A 23,357-nucleotide genomic window follows, 5' to 3' on the forward strand; every position below is an offset into this window, starting at 1 on the left:
TTAGGTGCCAAAGCAATTAGTTATGTTAATTGCAGGGTCCATCGCCGGTGAATGCAGGTTGAATGGGGCCAGTCTGCATTGGAGGATTGGCCAGAATCCATGTGGAGAGTAGGAGGTGGGGCTCAATGGGAGGCAGTTTGTGACGTCGTTGGAGCACTCAACCCATGAAAACAGGGGAGAGAATAGCATGTGGGAAAAGTGGGGAGGAGCTTGAGCTGAAAGGCACAGAGTGAGAGGATAGGAAGCTCAGAGCTTGAGCGAACCAGCGTGAGAGAGGAGGCATATTCAGGGACTCCATCAGAGCGAGTAACTTAGGTACTACAGACTGTGTATCAGGAAAAGACAGTGACAGAGAGCTTTGCATGAGAAATATCAAAATCTTAAGGACAGAAGGGAAGTAAGCGAGAGTATTTGAATTCGTAGAGTCCTGTGTTTGCTGGTCTACTCGGTTATCCATCTCCATCTGGGTGCCATCTGTGTCTCTGGCTTTGGCCTTCACTGCGCTGGAGCTCACATATGTGAGAATGCAAACACATGCCTGACATATGAAGGAGTGGAGTCACAAAAGAGGACAAAAAGCAGAGGACAAGAGAACTCTGCCACTGCAGCTGACTTTCTTCAAGGACTGAAGAGTGGACTCTACTAGAGTGGAGGTAGGAGCAAGTGATTCCAGTTTACTTTTGTGTTGCTATGATGTGTATTTATAATATTAATTTGTCTCAGTAGGGAAGTAAGTGAGAGTTTGTTCGCTGGCAAATAGTTCACTTTGTGTGTGTGTGTGTGTGTGTGTGTGTGTAGGTGTGTGCGTGTGCGTGTATGCATGTGCAGTACTAATTCCCAAAGCTGGTCTGTACTGTACAGATGGTACATCATCCTCTCCTCTTTATCTCTTCATCCTTGTCAACTCAGGTATGAGGGAGGCTTTCTTAACTTGTGCACAGCTTTTGCTGCCATATGGTGAATAACATTAATTATTACATAAAATGATCTTTCTGAAGTTCAGAAGACTAATTTTCTGCACTGAACTTGCTGAATATAATACATTTTAATTCAGCAAGATTTCAAGAAAAATAAAACATCTACAGTTTAATGTATTGCACACTGAACAATTTACTTTTTGCGTTTTTTCTCTTGTTCTATATGTTTATTCTTTCACTTTTTGAAAATTGAAACAATTCAGTGATTTTGTAATGTCTTATCTGCCTCATCCTCAGCTGTCATTTAACCAGAAAGCAATCAATTCTTCCACATGACAAGCAGAGCAGAAGAAACTAGGTAAAGAAAAGATGTGCATCTGTTGTACAGTGTCCCAGGCATATGGGAAGAGGAGGGAAACTGCTCCGTATGACTTTAATACTCGGTCTAAACGTGGCACCTTGACATTAATGGGATGTGGGAGCAAATGCGAGTGTTGCACCATTGTTTGCTCTCAATGTTACCCAGGTACACCTCCAAGCATCTTCCTGTTTTTTAATTTATTATTATTATTATTTTTTTTTTTCAGTGCAATCAGACAGGCTTGTTGTGGAAAAGAAACAGACAGAGAAAAGGAGAAGGGACCTGGCCAGTGTCATTTCAGACTTGGGCAGGCCATCAGGGAGATAGGAGCGACTAACTGTCGGCTGCACAGCCTCAGAGCAGAGACCCCTGTCTGGTCTTCTGGATTTTATCATATTCCTGGCAGCAGGCTCTGTTCTGTAGTGAGTCTGAAAATGTGTTTGCATGGAGGCCATTCCAATTATTTTTATTTTTATTCAGAAACCTTATTTTTACCTGCCAGGCCACTGTAGTCTCTGTTATGGACTTTCATTGCTTTGAAGTTTCTTATCTAGCCCATGATAAGCTCATGTTCGAGTTAGACAGTGAGTGTTCCTCCATCTGTGAACCAGGTGTACTGCAGATATTTTGTCTGCTGAGACTGAGACTACAAGGTTACTTGTCTTATAGCTTTCTTCACCTTTTTTATCTTTTTGACCTCAATCCCCGCTGTGAGTTTCTCTGTTAAATGTGTTGGAATAAATGGAGAATAAGAGCACGATGACCCCTGCCCAGTTGCTCAAAAGAATTTGTGACAGATAGCCCCCCCTCAGTTTCATCATGTACGCACACAGAACAGAGCAGCTGCTTGTGGAGTTTGCTGCAGGAAGTGCTCTATTAGTTCCATTGGCAAGGGCGGTGATATGTTGCCCCAGGGCTCAGCAAGAGGTTGTGCATTTGAACGGAACGTGTATGGAAGCTTACCATCTGATTTTAGCATAAACTCCTTGAATAAAAGTGCTTAAAATTTTTCATCATGGGAACTGGTAAAAAGTGATATGTTTTGGTTAATATGGAGAGGTGCACATGAGTCTGTCAGCGTTAAAATTTCCCTCTTTCTCCCTCCTCCTTCCTCTAATATTTAATTCATTTTCTTTATCTAAAGTGTATGAGCAGTGGGTTCATCGGATGGGCTTACTGACCCTTCACTTTTCCAAGATACCTGCTTGATGACCCAATGCAAAACTTTTATTTACTGGTGTTGTATGGTTCAAGAAACCTAAAAGGCTGGGGAATGAGTTCCATTCAATGGTGTGACAGGGTTCATACTGTCTATATCTTAACTAGACAATCAAAGTCTAAAGTAACTGTCACATTAACATGGTAAAGTTTTTGTATACGGTGCTATGTTTCTGTAACAATGTTAGATCCACTCTTAAAATCCCTACAATGCAAAGAATACAGCTATAATGCAATGGAGTCATAATAAAAATACATATATAATCAGCCATTTTCAAATATGTTTGATGAAACAAAACCAATAACACCATTGTGCATTCTCAGAAGAACTAAAAACATGTGAGCTAACTTGCAAGGTGCATTGGTTGAGAAGAAATTGGTGGTGTCTTTCTCTAAGAATTGCTTGCTGAAGTCATTAATTTATCCAACTGTACTTTTGATCCATATTATTGTGAGAAAATCTAAACACAAAAAGTTACATTTCATAGGCTCTTCTTACCTCCTACGAGTTACCATTTCAACACAAAACTTTTGTCTTTTCTAAGATTCTGTCAGCAGTGTTTTCACGCTTTATTATATTCCTCCTTTTGGTGTGTTTTGAGACATTTACAAAGAAATTGTAGGCAATCCCCTGGCATTATGCAGCAAAGGCACCTAAACTCATGCGAAACAGAAACATAGTCATCCTCCACTGTTCTTAGTGTCTCATTCTTCACATTGTTCTGAGCACAGCTGGCCTCTTTGTTTTACTCATCTGTCTCCCTGAGTGGTTGTTGAGTACTGCTCTTCCATACAGCTGGGCTCAGGGCTTACCCACAGCTTTGTTTATGTACTCTGTCAACCAAATGTGCTGTTCTGCCTTGCTTTAATTCATTGCATCACCAGAGCTAGAGTGTGTTAAATCAGGATCAATTCTTTGTGTAAGTCTGGTACTGTAGACTTACTTTGTTGGAGCATTTGTCCCATTCAAATGAAAATTCTCTTGAGTCTCCAGTGTGGCAGTGGCGCATGCTGATAGCAACATCTGGTTGGACCTGAGCCCAGTCAGTCAACTGGGCTCTTAAAGCCTGTCACACCTGGTATAATACAGGCCAGCCCTATTGTTAGATTTGTTTCCTCATGTCTGGGGCTTGCACTTTGTTTTATGGACTCCTGCAACAGACTTGATCAGTTGGTATATTACTATTGCCTAAGAGAACAAGCAGCATTTATTTGGTAGCAGGTTAGGCTTATGGTATGTGTTTACAAGATTCAGAAGACACTCACTCCCAGTCATCCAGAAACACAAATACATAATCAGCATTTTCCTGATATTTGCTTCATGTATTTGAAATCTGGAGAAGAAGATGACCAGTAAACCAACATTGTTGTAAGATTTAAATATTTTCTAGTTTGTCACCCGGATTATAACACATGAACCAGGAGCTAGCTAGCCATAGACGGCAAGATTTGTTGTCCAGATGGAGAGATAATCTGCTGATTTTGAGTAGGTCTGAGAGCTTGGTTGATAAATTTGAAATGTCCTTGTTAGATCACTGTTTAAATTTGAGCTCAAGTGTTCACACATGACCCAGACAGGCTTTAAAAAGGGCATATTTGTTACTGAGTGGCAACCGTCCTCCAAAATCAATTGATGGCAAACACAAGTCTTGTTAAATGGCGCCTATTTTCAGCTCCTTACGTCTTTGCTCACCCCTACAGGTTCACACTTATTTCTTTATTATTGAGCTCAAATTTGAAATATTTTCTATTATTCTAAAAGTTCTAATAATACAAAAACTACAGTTGCCATATATTTTGGCTCTGCATCAATACTGAATCAGAAATACACATATTGCTTGGAAAAAAAAGCTTTCAGTGAGGTATTTTACTACACCAGAATAGATAGTACATTAAGCCTGTTGTACATAATAAAATAAAGGATATTTTGAAAAATAAAAACCTTTGTCAATGCTTTCATGAAACCAAAAGTGTAAAAGTGGTTTGAACAGCAAAAGTAACAATCATGATCATCATAGCGTCTGTTTTGAGGACCTATCAGTTTAAATATTAGTTTATTGTTATTATCAGATGGTGACTAATTCCGATTACATTTTTTTTTCCTTATAGCTGATCTAATTACAAATCCCAAATTATAGATTTTGTAGGTTAGTGCATTCAGATGCTGTCCCATCATTCTTAGCCCAGCTACATGACTTCACATCCACGTGGACACTATGTGTCCAACATCTGCCAAACCTCCCACTCCCTCCAGCATCACATCACCAAACCTGTTTTTATTGCTCATTCTCAGTTTTATGGACAGCGTCTGTCTGCCTTGCCGTCCCCTCTTACGTTTTCTTTTTCAGTTTGCCACTAAGTACATTTCCATCCATGGGTTCTTTTTTTCCCCTATGTGGCATGCTGGATTACAGCAGTGTTTTTGTAATTATCTCACTGAGAAAAAAGGTTATGCAAGGGCTTCTCCCAGCATTACTCTGTCACAGGGACATGTGAGGAATTTATTTCAGGAATATAACTTTTTCACATTCATACATGACGGCCCCGTTTTTTCAGAAATGTTTATTATCTTCTGTAGTTTTCAATTCCTCCCATTTCTGTCACTGTACACACTTCTGTTTTTTGCTTCCCTCTTACTGTCAACCTTGCCACCTCCCCAATCGCTCGCCTTCCTCACAGAGTGTTGACATTGGGTTTTATCCAAATATGTAGTCTACAGGCCTGGAAGGTGGTAATGAGAGCCAAGAAAAACAGCCTGGCTCTGAGTCTGACAACCAGGCTTGTCTTCCTGATGAAACCAAATGAAAACAGTATTTTTTTTCGCCTTGTTATTCCCTCCCATCCTCCATCTTTACCTCACAGTTCAAATCCTCCCTTCACCAGCTCTGGCGCCTTTAAATTGATCAATAATTTCTTCGTTCCTGTCAGAGCTGGGTTTAAACTCTGTCAAGGTCTTAAAAAGTTTTGGTGCGATAACACAGTAAAACCTTATAGTTTTTAGAAAACTGCACAAAACTGTTTAGGAACATCTGCAAAAATTCAGGGAAAAAAAGTTTTCCTGTCTCACTTTATATGTTTTTAATTTAAAAATTGTGTTTATAAGTTTTAAGTTTGGCTCAACTTTGAATGGCTGAGAAGTCGTGCAGTCCCAGGTGAGAAGTAGTTTGAACTCAGTAAAGTAACCAAGGGCACATGTCTTAGAGATGTTTTAACACCAAGCTATTTAACCTGTTATTTATCTTCTAGGTTACAACAATTGACATTTGGGGGATCATGCACGCACTATTGAATTATTTTTAATGGATGTGATTGTGTTGCTGCCTCTTTGTGTGCGGGGGTGCGCGTGCGTGTGTGTGGGTGAAGGTCAGCAGGGAGCGCAGGATAGAGGAACAGATGTGTGCTGTATTGTGACTGTGTGCGTGGACGGACGGGGACCAGGTGCAGCCTTTGTCTCCCCAGCATTTAAGTCCACTCGCTCGCATTCAGCTGCCTCGTGCCACCCCTCCCCCTCTCTGTGCCCCTCCGCCTTCTTTGCTTCTCTCCGTTGATAGCAAGGCAGATATGTGTATTTATATATGTATGGGTGGATGTCGGCTGGGGCTGCTTTGGCCTGGAGGAGGAGGCTTCAGCAGCCCCTTATGCCTTCCCCCCTCCCTCACAGGTGACTGTTGGAGGTCCCAGCTGGCTTGCTCTTGGCCGATTAGATCCATATGGTACAGGAGGAGGAAAGAAAGCCTGGTTAATGTTCAAATCAATCGCTGCTGTCTGTGCTTTTGGTTGATTTTCTTCTTCATAGCATATTATGCAAGGTCCAGTCATCGCACAAGTTGAGAAATAAATAACCCGAATTTTGAAGAACAAAATTATTTGATTTTATAAATTCTGTGCAACACATTATGGAATATTCCATCAGTTATTGTCAGTACAAATAGATGGTTGGTACAAATATAGCAGAGAGACAATATGGGTTTTCTTGATAGATTTCATGCTCATTGTAAAGTTTAAAAGCCAGTGTTCTACAGTCTTCAAGTCTTGCTCTCCTATTTCAAGTTATAATTTGAACAACAGATGCCACCTTCCTGTTGAATCTAGCCATGAGCCAGTCAGCAGTATCAAGATGTTCCACGGTTTCAAAATTGCAAGCATTTTCCATATGCCCTTATACAGTTCAAAGTTTTTTAATGCTCAAAAAAGTGCCAGACAAGGAGATTTCTCAAACTGTATGTAGCAAAGAGTGTTGCAGCTCTACTCCTCCCTCTCTTGTTGCTAAATGCTGATGGTCAGCAGCGTGAAGTGGAGATGGATGGATGGATGAATAGAAAGATGGACGGACATTTACTGTGAATACCTAACACAGGGTCATGCCTCATTTAGTCATAGCCATTGGTTTAAGTATGGGCATTTCAAGTTTTGCTTAAGACAATTTAGTATTTAGAATCCAAAATAAAATATCAAAACACAACCAATAAGCAATGTGAAAATACAAGAGAGCACCAATTAGGTTACAATTATGGCATTTCATTTCTATAAAGGAGCACAGTCATTTCATTTAGTTCAAAAATTCAGTTTTCTAGGTCAGAGATGAGTTGAAAAGTAGACGATACAAATCTATATGTATGCTGTTTATGTCACTCAAAGATGAAAACATCAAACAGTATGACATTTCAGTTAACAATTCTTAATACCCAGCTTCATGACTTTTCCATGATTGTTCTGTATTTTCTCCATCTTCCTGTCAACATCGATTGTCCATTCTGTCACACCATATATTTTTTTGTGGGGATGGTATAAATCATAGATTTATAATGCATTACTACCTGAATTCTAACATGTACAAAAACAAGTGATCTCATGAAGTCGTAGTATGTCTGCTCTAGGTTCAGTGCGATAGGTGGTCTTATTAACTATAGCAGCCCCCTTGGGTATAAAGCATTTACTGCTACTTTTGACTAAATGCAGCTACATCCTGATGTCTAAAATAAACATCCATTAAACCTTCACAGTCAAACCAACTATATCCTTTATTTAATGGAAACATGTCCTAAGAAATATCGTTTAACAAGTTTCCAAATTGTAAAATTCTCTCTGGGTACAAATCTGACTTGGATAGCTATTTTTTGCTACCTTTCATTATCCAGTAAACATGCTCTAAAGCTTTTGCTTGGATGATGCTAGATGTGTACTTTAATGTTTTGTTTACTCAGTTACTTTCTAAGTCACTCCACTAAAAAGTCCCTGATTTTCAAGTCAAACTCCTGATTCCAAACTTGATTTTACAGTAATGCCACAAGTTTAAACTTTAACTCATTACTATGGTGTGCATGTGTTTGTGATTGTTAATCTGAAGCCATAAAGAATCCTTCCATTCCACATGCAAAAATGTCTTTATTTTTATTCTCAGTGATAAATTAGCCCTGTATGTGTTGCATCTTTTCTCACCTCATCTATTTGATAGGAAAGAGATAACAGAGTGCTCAGCAGGCCAACACCTCACAGCTGCCAGCCTCTGGAGTTTAGTCTTCAGAGTTAAACCCAGAGCAAAATACACACTAGCGCTGAACATATGCATTTATATATGTCCAGGCATGATTTATGTTTATCCACGCATAATAGGTTATGCACCCTCTTATTTGACATGGAATAAGTTAAGGTTTTTGTAGCATTTTCTTCTGTTTTTTTTTTATTTCAAGCACATTCATTCCATATTGTAGTTCAACAAAGATAATTGCTTTTTCTTTTTCAGTTTTAGCCCCATTTTGAGTCATCGCCTGCGGAAGCACAGGCAATTAACGCCGACTGAATGTTTTAATGCAGACGGGTGTCACCTGAAGCTGAACAAACAAGGAACACCTGGCTAGCAACAGCCATCACCATAGTTGTGTTTTTGCTTTTCCATACCTCCAATAGCAGTTGACATAGAAAGAAAAAATAATTTATATTTATCTCTAAACAGGCAAGGGAGAGAAGAGCAGCAAGGAGTGGGAGGAGAAAAGGAAAATGTTTTGTTTGTTTACAATAGCCACAAATCTTAGTGTCAGTCATATATGCTATGAAATTACATTGAATTATGTCCCCATTTTTTTTCATAAGGCATTTTATTATGCCCTTGTCCATGTGTGTTTAGGAGTTGCATGTACCTTTTCTTTATTCCATTAGCACAAGGATGACAGGTGGCATTTAGACCAAACACCCCACATCCTCCTTGGAGCCATTATTCACCTGAGTTAACATTAGACTACTTTACGCACTCAGTGCTTGTGTGTTTTGTGGTTGCAGTGACAGCTGCCTCCCCTCTGAAAGTTCTACATCCGTATACGACAGACCTCAGGTGCTTGCAATCCAGATGAAGTCATCCAGCTATGTGTGCTGTCTAATTGACAAGCAGAGGCAATTCTCTGTGGGCTGACAGCAATACATGCACACACACCTGAGGTCTCCTGTTTAGGCCATTACCTCTGGTTCACGACAGACACTACCATCTCTTAAGATTGCGTGAACACAGCTGCAACCTCATTTCCTATCTCCCTTAAAAGATAGGTCACTAAAAACGTGTTTATTTTCTTTGGCATTATAAAGGCATATCCATCAAAAGCTGTCCGCTGTTTGTAAGAATATTTAATCTTAATATAAAATTTGGGGTTTTTTCAGAAAAAAAAATTTGAACATTTTTCAAAAGATAACTTTTATTGCAAGCTAGGAGACAATATTGGATATATCTGTGTTGTAGAAAATTGTTTACACGATAACAATGTTGACACTAAGGCCATATGCCCCGTTGATTCTGTTATTGAGATGTCAGTCTAATTTCCTGGCCATACGGACAGAGTGTGCAGGGCTTTGGAACCGGTGCGTGCGTGCGTGCGTGCATGCTTGCTTGCCGCAGGCTGCTTCCTGCGGTGTGCTGGCAAACCGTGCATGTGGTGGATATGGCAATCCAAATGTCTGCGTAGATCCCTCCTTCCTGCCCCCTGTGTCGGTGAACAGGTGGAGCGATGGCAGGCAGGCCAGAGGGCTGAGCTGAGAGAACAGGGAAAGATGGAGGGGAAAGAGAGGTTGAGAAGGACTGGAAAACAAAGGATGAACAGTCAAAGCTGTATAATGAGTTGAGACCCAGACTGTCAGACAGAAAGTTTGCAGATAGGACACAAAAAGACAAACAGGGCTACGAGTAATTTTGAGTTTAGCAAGGTTGCGTGAATTGTATTCAGAGTACCGGCACCTCAATTTGAAAATTTGTTGGTCCTTCTAGCTAGCAATTTTGCATGATTATATACCATGTATATTAAATGCTTTTAGATTTTGCTTTTGGCAGATAAGCCCCTTCCAACTTAACCCTTTATAAACTGGAAAGCTATAGCTCAAGGCTATCAAGAGTTCATAGCTGTGAAAAACATATAAAGAGCGCTATTGAAGCTGAAGCCCTAAAACCATGAAACCACTTTTTAAAAGCTGCTCTCCTTTGACCTGTGACCCATGAGACCCTGCTTGTCTATTAATTGTCAATTCTTGAAGCAGTTAGAAAAGTCTGATCCACTCTAAAGGGAGACAGGACCCAGGCTTCATGGATCTCTTCGAGACAAAGACAGCTTCTGATCCCACGTACCCCTCTCTCCAACCACAACCACGCCCCCTGTTACACTCTCTCCAAATCCCTTATCTGGTGGTCTTATTCACAGTCAATAGCATATTGAGAAGTTGGGTTTAACATTCAAAAGCTTTGCCGATCTTGTTAGTAAAGCGTGAAATGGCTCCGTCCCTTTCTCTCCACATTTCTAGGCTCTTTCTTTAACCCCCCCACACACACTGTTTAGTGGGGTTCTCAATGAGGGGGCATTCTACTCCCACACAATAGACTTCTTCAGTATTTCTTCTGCTATTGATCTGAACGGGTGAGAGTGAGGGGCTAAACTTTAGACATCTGGTTCTTTGATGGGGGCAGGGTGGTTGGTGCCCTGGCAGTATGTGTTGTATGATGTGAAGTGGGTTGAGGTGTATAGGCGTGTGTGAGTGTGGGTGTGTTGTGCAGTGGTGGTTCCTCAGTAGCTAAACACTTGAATCCATTACATTAATATAAATAGTGAGCTAATAGGTGAACTAGCCTTTTTGTCTTCTTGTTTTCATTAATACTCTCTTTTCATTGAGCTGTTCACTGAGACGGTTTTAGCTGAAGTCTGATATTGCAGTTTTCTGAGTGTTCACTATTCAATTATGTAAACTACATCTTTGTATCTTCTGGACATACAAGTTAATTTTGAATATCTTGTTGAAAAAATTGTCTTAGTTCAAGAGCAAAATTTTTAATTAGGCTCTGACCCATAAGTGACCTCTTGCTGTCCTTCCACAGACAGTAGAGAGAAGAAGAGTCCTGCCATGCCCGGTTCGCCTGTGGATGCTAAGACTCATTCCAGATCAGCCCCCAGCAGCAGCGCCAGCTCCACAATGCCACCCCTGCCTTCTGTCAACCCCAGTGGCCCTCGTCCGGCCTCCTTTTCCACCACAGCATGTAAGAAAACTTCCAAAATCTCTATGCATTCTTGGTCAGTTATCGCTTCAAGTTGGCATGTAATTTCCCCCTCAAACCTGACCTTATATTCTTAAAGTAGAACGGCTAGTCCAGACTTAGAAAGAAGGCTTAGTAACACAAATAATTTTAGAGCATCTGGAACCACTTATCGGAACTTATTTTTACTTCACCTCTCCTCCCCAGTGACAAATGGGAATCATCATTCCCCACCAACGCTGAATGCTGTGCCCTCACCACCACAGCGTTACAGTAATGGACCATCTTCTTCTTCATCTTCATCGCTGGCTAATCAACAGCTGCCGGCCACCTGTGGGGCTCGCCAGCTGAGCAAGCTGAAACGTTTCCTGACCACGCTGCAGCAGTTTGGCAACGATATTTCTCCCGAGATCGGAGACAGCGTCAGAAGCCTAGTTCTGGCCCTTGTGGTAAATCCTTTGATGTTTAAGAGAAGGAAAAAAGGCAGTATTTTTTAGAAATTCATCTGTTCACTGTTCACTTAACTCTGCCTTTCTCCTAGAACTCAACAGTTACCATTGAGGAGTTTCACTCAAGGCTTCAGGAGGCCACCAACTTTCCCTTGCGGCCCTTTGTTATTCCTTTTCTCAAGGTAAACATACCTTCCCCCTACTGGCTTTCTGTCAGATTATTTCCAGGTTTTAGTTGCAGGCAGCAGCTTTATTGTCTTTTCCAGTTAAGTAAAGTATAGTCAGCCTTTTTTACTCCATGCTGTCAAATTAACTACCTCAAGGAAACCCAGTTTGAAATTGATCTGAACAATACATGAGAAAAAATAACTTCCCAGGATATAGTGCAACAATCAATAGCCACCTTTTTGTGTAGTATTCACGACTGCATAAATTTTCTTGTTAATGGTTTAAACCAATCAGGACGTCATCTCTGACATGACAAGTAGCAGATGAGTTCTTGTCAAACAGCCTCTTGAGGCTCTTTGTACCTAGTGAGTTTGCAACAGTACACCTTTTAAAAGCTCCCCTCGGCAAAGCAGCCCATAAATCTTCAGTCACTTGTAGCGCTGTTCTTTAAACACTCAAAATCTCTTTTTCTCCACACACATTTCTGACTTGCCTTTGGAATCCCTCCATCTGTCATTCAGAAATGAGAATTTTCTGTTCTCTGTCTTCTACTAATTTACTACAAAGGAGTTGTCTCCCTCCTAAATGTTATTTCAACTCTTTGAGAGCTTTGCAAGAGATGGGACTGATGGGGTAAATTTTGTAAATAGGGGAAAAGAGAAAAAGGTGGCTCAGGAGGAGACAGGGAAAAGTGGGAATTCGGAAGTGTGAAACATGCCCATAAAGTGTTCCCGTCTCTTTTTATGGTCTGTACTGCGCCATATGGAGCCGCTGTCCCTTTTTAAAAGAGCATTCAGCTTTCAAGGCGCCGCCAAACTAGCATCCGCCTCACTGAACCTCAGAGAGCCCCTACATGCAGCACATGTGTCTGCTTTCTGGGGGCCTCAAGGGAAAAAGGGATGTAGAAAATCCTGATAGATAGGTACAGGGGCTTTGTTGAGGATCTTTCAGGTTTGGGGTGCAGGAGATCTCATGAACTTCGACAAAGATGTCATATTCAAAGGGAAAGAGACGCAGTTTAAAAAAGAACTTGAAATACCATTTGGGAGTGCTCTGTGATAGGATGAGGTCAGTCATAAAATGAGAAGGCAATGGTTATTTATTTGGTTGCTCAAGAAGAGGGAGCAGTGGGGGTGAGGAAGTGGTGTAATTGCAAACACACTGGAGTCTGTTCCCAATTAGGGAAATACAGGGAACAAAAGCAAGATGGAAAGATTCAACAGACAGACATGGATAAATATGTACATGTGGATGTAAAAATGGACAGTGCAAGGGAGGATAAAGAACTGGACCTTGTGCATCAATTGTTTTGAAATGTTTTGAAGCCTTGGTACCATCATACATAGTTTTACCGTAACCAACATAATCTTAAGTGTGCTTATCCCTCCTGCTGCGTGGGAGGTTAGCAATCATCATCAGTGGTAGTGCTGCCATTTTTTATTTGAATTAGGAAAGCCACAGCCACTATGGAGGCAGCCACAGAACAACACCCAAAGCCAGCTATACAGCCAAACCTCAAGAAGTCGCACTCCCTGTTCTTTGTTTCCTCTCTCTAGTGCCAAATCTTTACTGGAACTCCTTGGCCAAATTCATGTTATCTTGTTCTGTAAACTGATGCGTTGTAGTGTATCCAGTTATTTTACAGTTATTTTTCTGCTCATAAATTAGTACCATTGATATTGATATGGGGTTTGTTTCTATTAAAACAAACCCCATATGATGTTGTTGTACTCTCCCGTACACTTTTTGAAATCTGACTTTTTTGGTGAGGCAAGAATTTCATCATGGCTTTGAATTTGAGTAGATGTGGTTTCCATTAATAAGGCCTTAACTGTGTTACTGTCAAGGCCAGTGGACTAATTTAAAACAATATTATTGTATATTTTATAGGCAAACCTTCCACTGCTGCAGAGGGAGTTGCTCCACTGTGCACGAGCAGCCAAGCAGACCCCAGCTCAGTACTTGTCACAGCATGAGCACCTCCTGCTAAGCACCACTATGACTTCCTCTCCAGACTCCTCTGAGTTGCTGATGGAACCTCCTGAGGCAGGGACAAAACGACACAGCCCCAGCAGGTTAAATATCATTAGCATGTATTCTTCTAAAATGAAGCTCTAGGTTTTAGTAGGTTGTGGAGAGACGTGTTTACATGAGTGCCACTTTTTTTGTGTTTAGGGCAAAGGAGAACGGCTTCCATGAACGTCCTCCAGTAGGAATGGAGCCTGCAGCAAAACGGATTTGCACCATCAGCCCGGCTCCACGACACAGCCCCGCCCATCCGCTGCCCCTCACTGCCCAGCTTCACCCAACTCCTCCACCCTTGCAACATTATGCCTTGGATGACATAGCAGCTCCACACCTCTTACACCGAGAGCACAGCCAACGTGTCCTGGAGATCCGTGAACTTAAGGACAGGCCACGACTCCCTGGTAGGTGATAGACATGATACTTGTGATACTTGTGATACTTGTTGCGGTGCTTTGAAACATTTCTCCTTGAGAGCATTGAAGGTACAGTGTGTGCCTGCTTTAAAATGCTTTTAAAGTGTATCAGCTTGTGACTGAACGAAATGCCTTATTGTCCCTCAACAACAGTCTTATATTTCATGAGGATCAGTGGAGACAGATACTGTTGTTGCAGACCAAGCTATGCAATTTTAAGGTTTTTTATATGACTGGCTATATAAATATCAATTTGGATAAAAGACAATCATCAACTGTTAAACCCAATTAAGCCCAAACATTGCTGGAACTGAGTGTTAATATGTACAAATGATAAAGTAATCAAGTCACTGAAGGAACAAGAGTATTGGAAAGTTGCTTTTGACAAATGCGCATCCCTTTTTGTCACATTTGAACTATATTTTGACTTAAACACATAGATAAATTGAGTAAATAGATAAAGCTAAATTGACATTTTTTACATTTACATAGTTTTAATTAGTTTACCAAAAATATGAAACATCAATAGTTTGTGTATTTTTTCTACAATTGTGGACATGCTTCTTTAAATATATTAGACAGTCATGCATGCATATATTGATCTAATAAATCACTTTGCTGTAATCAGGAAAATGTAGAAAACGGTCCTCCTTCCTTCTGTTTCGCTCCTGCAAGTAGCTAAACATGCATTTTGAAAATTGCCACTAAAACAGAAACACATACATATCATATTGTAATCTGTATGCAGTAATGGGTGGTCTATGTGTTTGTTTAAAATCTTGGTATATCTCTGGAATCCAGATATGTGTATAAACAGAGCTGTACTGTTCAGGCAGGGGGAGTTTGGTTCTACTCTGGTGTATATCTGCCCCTCCATTTGGAGCTTGTCAGCACTTAGTGGAAACAGCAGTAGCTCACACACACACACACACACACACGCACCCACCCACACGCCTACATGCAACAGCACATACACACCTATGTATTCGGGGTAGAGGTGCCGTGTTTACGAGGCCTTTAGTCTGTCTGACAGCCTTCTACCCGCCTGCCGCCACTTAACTCACAAGCACACACACACAAGGATAAACACATCACTCCACCCCCCCCAACCCCCAGTCATAGCTTTGAACTGATGAACGCTGATGAGATCCAGAAGTTGGGAAGATTTTTGGGAAGGCAAAAGCGTATATGCGTGTGTTTGTGTTTGAGATTCTGCGCTCATCTTTCGTGTTGTTGCCTTTTTGTTTTTTGAAAAACTCATATTGAAGAGATGGTGATTTCCATCTTTGTATGCTGTGCATGTGTGTTTTAATGCAGTTCCTATGTTTGTGGACATGGGTTCAAGATGTTTTTTGGCTTCTGCATGAGCTCTACCCCATGTGTGCAAACTGTTATTTCTCTTCGGTGTATAATTAGATATTGCCTAAGTCGAGCTACGATTGGAAACACATCCCTGTGTGTATGTGGGACGCAGGGATCCACAACGAGTGTCAGAGCGGCTGGTTGTGTTTAGGAGTGGAGCCACTCCACTCAGCCTGAGTGTCTCCCTGTTGGAATGCCGTGAGCTGCAGAAGGGGTGGTGCTGTGGGAGTACTGTGTGTGTCTGTTTGTGTGTGTGGTTGACAGCTGACTTCCAGATGTGTGCAGGCTCTGCGTGCTAAGGGTCTGTTTTGCATCATAGGTTTTCCCTTTCACTCCACCTTTGTTGCTCACTGTCCCATTCCTCTTTTTTGTTTTTTTTGTTTTATTTCTCAAAGCAGTAACCTCAAATTGCAGCTGTCAGGCCTGATATTTTATGAGCTTCCATTTTGGTTGAATATATATATATATATATATATATATATATATATATATATATATATATATATATATATATATATATATATATATATATATATATATATATATATATATATATATATATATATATATATATATATATATATATATATATATATATATATATATATATATATAAACATATGTTTTTGAGCACAGTTGGTACTAGAGAGATGATTTTCCTTTGCTCTGACGTGTATTTATGATGAACAAACAATCTAAAAGTGTATATTTTTGTGATATTTCATATCTTTCACTCAGTCATTGTCACTTGTGACTAATCCTTCATTCAAAGGAATGTTAATCACATCAGTGCACTATCTCTCTCGTGTGTGTTCTAATCAGGCACTAACGGAGGCTATCGTGAAGAGCCAGTGGACCACAGACTGACAGACAGAGAGTGGGCTGATGAATGGAGGCATCTGGATCATGTAAGTCTGCAGGCAGGCACCACTGCTGTTAATGGTTTGTGATATAGCAGGAATGTAATTTGTTTTACTAAGGTCCTGAGAAGAAATGTTTCAGTTTTCACAATCTTGACAGTAAAAATAAATTAGAGTGACACTTCCCGATAGACATAAAAGCTACATTAGGTGTAAATATATTTTTCAGCAAAGGCTAATGTATAAAATGTTTAAGGGCTCACAAGATGTTTGTTAGCTGTAAATTTCGGTTTTAATTGTTGAAATTACCCTTTATCATAAGCCCTTTGGTACTTCTAGTACCACCACAGTGGTTTTTATCTCATTAAATCTTTAACAGAGTACTTTATCATTTAATGAATACGTCACTGCATTGCTTGGAAGTACAAACTGCAAAGTAATGCATGCTGGGAATTGAAGGATACAGTAGATCCTACTAGATTTTAAACCTAGAACTGAAACACAGTTGAGGTTGAATAAATGTTATTTCCTGAGGTAAGTGTAAGCCAAAGTCACCAGTACTTGTTGATTCACTCTCATCACTTTGTACTGGTAAAATTTTCAAAAGTAAAAGATTCCCCCCAAAATTTTAAAAAATATTAGGAACTCAACATTCTTTACCATTGTTTATAAATAGCCTTATATTAGTTATTTGTTTATAGTTACCTAACACTAAAACTTTCTGATTACCAACAAAAGCAGTCCAGGTACCTGTGAACCACTCATTGGACACTGTAAGTCTATTTAGTTCATCAGATCATTGAAATGATTTTTCTGTTTCTGTGTGTATACACATAAACATTTAAATTACTATTTAATCATTTACTTTTATGGCTGCAGATCAAATAACCTATTGCAATCCAAATAAAATATAACATACGCATTGTAAATAGAAATAACCCTATGTTTTCAGCATTGACAAAATCTTGTCATTATATTGATATAATTCTTAGAGTGTGGATGAGCTACAGGATGAGATCAGAACAGAGCTAACACTCAAGCATCTGATAAGGAAACCTCCTGGACGCTTCCCTGGTGAGACCCACAACACGCAGGAGGGACTCTGTTTCTCAGCTGTCGTGGGAACGCCAGAGGAGCTGGCCCAAGTGGGGAGAGGAAAATCTTGGCTTCTCTGCTTGGACTGCTGTCCCTGTGACACCACACAGAAGATAATGGATGATAATAGATGGATAAATTGAGTCAAGTTTATACAATTTTAATGCTATAAACAACTTGGACAAAATGTCAATTAGCTTTTAATTTTCCATGGAACAAAATTGTCTACAAATGTTTGTGTTTTTTTATTTCAATTCTATATTGGTTGAATATTTGAAAAGGAGTTGTTGTCAAGTAACAGATGAGTTCTTTTTTACTGTCAAAATGGGCATGTAAGAATATTTATTTTGAGAATGTCAATAAGCTATGCCTGAAAGCAAACTTGGACTTTAAAAGTAATGCATCTTCTTCACCTTCCAGGTGCTGAACTGCATCGTGGACATGGTGGAAAAAACAAGGCGGTCAGTGAGCGTGCTGAGACGCTGCCAGGAGTCGGACCGAGAGGAACTGAACTACTGGAGACGACGTTCTAGCGAGCAGGAAGATGCTCGCAAAGGGGGCTCAGGCTCCACTCCGTTTTCCAAAACACACAGTCCACCCTCTGCAGAGTCGGGTAAGGTTCTTTTTGTACTGTAATTTCAGGTCAATTGTGTCGGCGTGAGTCATTTGTTTTCTTTCCATGAATGTTGTCTGCTGCTATTTTCCACAAAATAGCAACCTTATTAATTTGATTTGTGTGCTGCTGGCACTGGCCTCACACAGGCTCTTTTCCATCACAAAAGGATATTTTTCATCCTTTTGTGATGAAAAAAATCAGTTTCTCTGAACCTTTATACTTTTATTTATTCATGCACACAAATGTTCCCTGTGTTGAGATGTTGCCCTGAAAATTTCTTTTTTGTGTAAATATAAAATTAAAGAAATTGCTATTTGTTCACTGCAAGTTTTTGTTTTGAATGCTGAGCTCTTTTTGCTTTGCCTATCAAAGTATCCTCAAACTTTCTGGTGAATAAATCCTCAAAAAGTAGCTAATATCAGTAAAACATACAGGAGCCAGCTTGGATCTTTAAAAAATTAAAGTGAGTAAAAGAGGAAAAATCTTTTAGAAATTATTACAAGCTTCTTCCAAATGTTTTCAGAAAATTATGACACTTTCTCATTTTGACATTCAAAATTAGAGTTAACATTAAACTATTATGGCAAAACTCATTTCTGCATTATGCTCTTTACATCATCTAGTGGCCATAAATAGAGCTACACCCATGAATTCAGATGTCAGTGTGAGTCTTTCCACAGTTAGGCCCCCAGTCTGCTGTGTACTGGCAGTGTTCTCTCTGTGTGCCAGCCTTGCCATCTCCCTGCTGCTCCATAGTCACAAACAGGTGCCAGGACTGGCCTCGGCCATATCGGCCACAGAAGGGCCGTCCTGCTGTCCTGCAAGCTTAGAGACCTAGAGCTGGCTGACTCGCCAGCGCGCCATCTGGACCCACAGCCAGAAAGCCTGCCTGCTCACCTGGGCTCGGGCCGTCATAGAGGGGGTGTATGAAGGCTTGTTGGAAGAGAGAGGATGGGAAGGAAGGGAAAGAGAAGATGGAAGTAAGGGGAAAAGGAACGAGAGAAACAAGGGAAAGAGGAAGTCCGCCAGTCAGCAGAGCTGGAGAGAGAAGTGCGTTGAGATATAGGGAGGGAAATTTGAGGGAACAGTCTGAATATTTACACAGGTTGTTGGTCTGCTTTTTCCTCCAAGCCAAACAAATTCTTTTCTAAAGCTGTCAGATCCCGGATCAGTCCAAGAATCTGACAACCCACAATTATGTTGGCTGTGTGTCTTAAATATGCAGACATGTTTGCATCAGTGACTAAATTAACAACTTGATGAAAAAGAAACTATCAGCGTATAGCTCTGAGGACTTTCTTTCTACACACCTTTAACATTGATTGTCCTGTCAGACAGGTTTTTCTTGTCTTAAAGGATCAACATATTTTTATTTTTTTATTATTTTAACAGGTGCTTATTCACTGTTTCTACCTTTCCCACAGACTCCCAGCGGGACTTTGGTCCACGGCCAGGTTCAGCATATGTCACTGACGAGATCTGGAGGAAAGCTGGTAAAAATTTCACTCAGAAATTATTGAGGCCTCTTTACAAAGATTCCTACTTTCAGATTATATTATAACTTATCTACTAATAGTCTTAGACCTCTGTATGTTGAGCTCATGAAGGAAAGTAAACTCTAAACACTTGTCGTCCTTCATGTACAGAGGAGGCAGTGAACGAAGTGAAGCGTCAGGCCATGGATGAGGTTCAGAAAGCAGTGGCAGAGGCTGAGCAGAAAGCTTTTGAGATGATCGCTGCAGAGAGAGCAAAAATGGAGAAGACTCTAGCTGAGGCGAAGAGGAAGGCTCAAGAGGATGCCATCATGGTCATCAATGAACAGGAGGATTCAAGTGAGGTGAGCAGAGATCAGTAATGTTCCTAGAGAGATTCTGCCCTCAGTATCACAGTGTTAAATATTAGACACCAGGCTTGCATGGTTACAGTGAAAGCTATTGTAAATATTATCAGCATTAAAAAATGTACTGTGCAAAAATGTTACCAGTTTGGGATTAATCAACTGGAAATTAATGTATCGCTTGCTTTCTAAGGAAATATTCTAGATATTCTACTAAAATAACTGAAAAGTACATAAGTGAAAGCTTTCTTATGATTTCTTATCAGATTTTTGCATGTCCCCACAGGTATTTTTGATGATTTGCTGATGTATATTTAGTAATTATCTCCCAGTCTTTGAGACTGGAATGCCTCCTTCCCATCACTAGAATCACTAGCTCCAACCACACACCGGGTTCAAAGGAACCCCAAAATGTTAATGCTACTTCCTGACCAACCAAGCATGGTGATCAACTTAAAAGATTTCTTCAAATCAAAATGCAACAGGAGTTTACAATTTAAATCTAACTGAATGCCTAAATTGATAACTGCAGCTTTGAAACGCATAATTTATCTTTATGAATAAACCATTAGCTAAATTACTATGAGATGGGAGAGATTTTTTTATATTCTAAATCAACTAACTTTTTCTATGTTCTCCCAGGACAACACAAACTTAGAAAAAAAAGTGTTATTAAATTATGATTTTTACCCCTTTTATTTGCTAGTTTTCCATGTTTTTTTTCTTCTGTACTGAATGCAGAAACTCCCTCATTAACCAGGCAGCCAATGAACTGATTGTCTAGGTTGTGTTCGTTTCTTCTACCCACACTCTGTTTCAGGAGAAGCTTAGTGAAGAACAAAGTGGAACCGAAAACTTCATTGCATGTCAGCATAGTTTAACACTCATCACAACTTATTTGTTTTGCTTCTTTTCTTGCATTTTTAGTGTTGCTGGAACTGTGGCCGTAAAGCTAGCGAGACGTGCAGCGGCTGCAACGCCGCTCGTTACTGTGGCTCCTTCTGCCAGCACAAAGACTGGGAAAGGCATCACCTCATCTGCAGTCCAGGACTTCAAGCTCAGCCTAAACCAGTCTCTGCCATCACTGCGAACAGGGTTGCTGCCGTGACCACAGCGGCTGCAGCTGGGATGTCTCCTGTCGGCATAGCCGGGGTCAAAGCTCCCGACAGCATGCCTTTGGCCTCCAGTCCAGGTGGCGAAAAGGCTTCAGTTGCTTCTCGGTCCTCCACTCCCTCCACCCCTGCCTCAGTCTCTGAGACCAATGGACATTAAGGATGCAGAGGACTTCAGAGCTTAACACAATGACTGTCCTCTTTGTTGTTGGGGTAGAGTTGAATCAGCAGCATGAGGAAACTATTTGTGGGTTAAGTTAGGATAACAGATTTTTCATCATACTTTGGCAGATAAATAAAGACAGATTATGGATGACTGTAGTGAGTGATGCGTCAACTGGGACTTTGGCTTTGGCGAAGAACAAAGAGACTTGTTTAGCATGCAGCCATTGGATGAACAGATCTCCATAACAGATGGAAACGTCTTTCTGGTCCAAAACCCCAAATCCAGGATCTGTGCTGGGAAAAAAATTGATAATTGATCACAAGAGAGGAAGTTTTTAAAGGAAGGCATATAACATTCCCACCCACTAAACAATATTACTGTTTCTATGTGTAAAACTAAGATGAGGAGGTAGGTAAATGTAAACAGTGTAAAAGTACCAGCAATGAAGAGTCTGTCTTTGTTGTTTAGTAAAAGAAATCTGACAGCTTGAATGCGGTCACTGCAGCTCCTCTCTATACGTAAATATTTGCTCACCAACTTGTCAGTTTTTCATACGCGTGAATGAGTCAAATGTCGTGTTGTCGGTGAATATTGTAAAGTATATGATTATTTTTGTTAAAGCAATATTAAAATGAAGTGTTCAGGTATTTCAAGCTGTTTTTTCATCACCAGAGTTTTCTGTTGCTAAAGAAAGACATTTCCATGGCCCATAAATGTCTTTTAGGAACATAAAATTCTAGCATTAAACTGGGAAATCACTTTGTGTCATTCCTGATCGTCAGAAACTATTCAGCCTTGACTTTCGTTATTGTTACACTTTCATTTTGGTACTTGTTCGTGTCATCAGGGTCACGGCAAAATCTTTCATCAATGCATCAAAAGATTAAAGTCATTATTGTTATGGATTTTTCTTAGCTTAGTTATGACATAACCACAAAGAGAAAAGTGTCACTGATTTGTGTATCGCAGTGACAGCTCTGTCTCACAGAAAATCTCAGGAGTATTTGTGTGCAAAAATCATTCTTCTTCTTTTCTCAAAGTTAGGCTTAATTTTAGTGATGACCTTTGATTTATCCCATTCTGCTGTTACACCTGAGCTATAACTGTTTTTGTTTGTTGTAAGATGACTTTGTAAAGAAGATTATGAGAGAAACCCTTTATTTTGAGCCACAGTTCCCCCCTTCTTTCATTCTATGAACATGTTCTCTTGTTATGATGCATAACTTCATATGAAAAACTTATCTTGACATGAAGTATGGAATAAAGAAGTAGAGCTACTTCAGAATTGCTTAATTAATTTTGTGTCTGTTTATTCTGAGTAAGAGTAATGTAATAAAGGTAAACCTAATGAGCGTAAAGCCTGGCCCAATAATATAGCTGATAAATACATAGCAACATATTCTCATGCTGTTGTGTTTTTTAAAATCTTGTTATGCATTAAATTATTTCTTTTTTTTTTTTTTTTTACCCCTCGAGGAGGTCTTTTTTGTGAGCTCTAGTGTCCCTTATATGAAAGTAGGCTGACAGGAAGGGGGAACAAGAGGGGGGAAGACATGCAGCAAATGTCGCCGGGTCCTGGAGTCAAACCCGTGTTGGCCGCGTCAAGGACTCAAGGCCTCCAAACATGCTATCCCCTTCCCCACCACGGGTAGGGGATAGCATGCCCTACCCCGGTAGCATGGCATGGCATTAAATTTATAAAATATTTAATTTATTTTTGAATTTTTACACAGAGTATGCTAGCGCATCGGCAGGAATTGAAATCCCAAATATGAAGAGATTACATTTTCAATACGTCTAATTTTTCTCTAAGTGCAAATTTACACAAACATATAAAGTGGTTCACCCATAAGAAAAATCTGAGCTGGAAAAAAAAAAAGTTCTCTAGGAGAGGCATTTCAGCCAATAAAATAAGAGTCAGGAATATCCAAATAATCTCCATCATTTTTCAACATTAAGGTAGCTTTATTCAGTTTCGTTTCAGGATTCTTTGTGAAGCTTCTGAATGGCAAAGTCAGTGAGGAATGAAACAAGCTGACGAGCGTAAGTACTGAATAAGAGAAGGAAGTGACAAAGAAACCAGCTGATCTGATGAAAATGGAAAGCAGTTGAGAGAAAGTGTAGGCAGAAGGAAATCAAGGGTAGGCAACAACTGAGGAAGGGAGCAAGGCATCAGGCTGATAGAAAGCTCAAAATCTAAGAAAACAGACAACTACAGAAAAAAAAATCTCAAAGGTTTCTAAGACAAAAAGTAA

The 23,357-nt window shown here is 40.1% G+C and overlaps 1 protein-coding gene across 1 annotated transcript; it reads left to right on the plus strand.

The window, feature by feature from the left end:
* The first annotated feature begins 206 nt into the window (after positions 1 to 206).
* Positions 207 to 22,405, plus strand: cbfa2t2 (CBFA2/RUNX1 partner transcriptional co-repressor 2). Its single transcript, XM_044122011.1, has 11 exons — positions 207 to 653; positions 10,841 to 10,999; positions 11,204 to 11,445; positions 11,538 to 11,627; positions 13,504 to 13,688; positions 13,789 to 14,042; positions 16,239 to 16,324; positions 17,792 to 17,984; positions 19,412 to 19,480; positions 19,634 to 19,824; positions 20,752 to 22,405. Exons 2-11 carry the CDS (start codon positions 10,867 to 10,869, stop codon positions 21,094 to 21,096), a joined length of 1,788 nt encoding a protein of 595 aa, XP_043977946.1. The 5' UTR covers positions 207 to 653; positions 10,841 to 10,866; the 3' UTR covers positions 21,097 to 22,405.
* The last annotated feature ends 952 nt before the right edge of the window (positions 22,406 to 23,357 follow it).

Source organism: Gambusia affinis, linkage group LG07 (assembly GCF_019740435.1).
Source record: "Gambusia affinis linkage group LG07, SWU_Gaff_1.0, whole genome shotgun sequence".
Taxonomy (NCBI): Eukaryota; Metazoa; Chordata; class Actinopteri; order Cyprinodontiformes; family Poeciliidae; genus Gambusia; species Gambusia affinis.

Coding starts and splice junctions, on each gene's coding strand:
- cbfa2t2 (XM_044122011.1), top strand. CDS start 10,867: ATGCCCGGTTCGCCTGTGGATGCTAAGACTCATTCCAGATCAGCCCCC. Junction 14,043..16,238: donor GGACAGGCCACGACTCCCTG/GTAGGTGATAGA, acceptor TGTTCTAATCAG/GCACTAACGGAGGCTATCGT. Junction 19,825..20,751: donor AACAGGAGGATTCAAGTGAG/GTGAGCAGAGAT, acceptor TTGCATTTTTAG/TGTTGCTGGAACTGTGGCCG.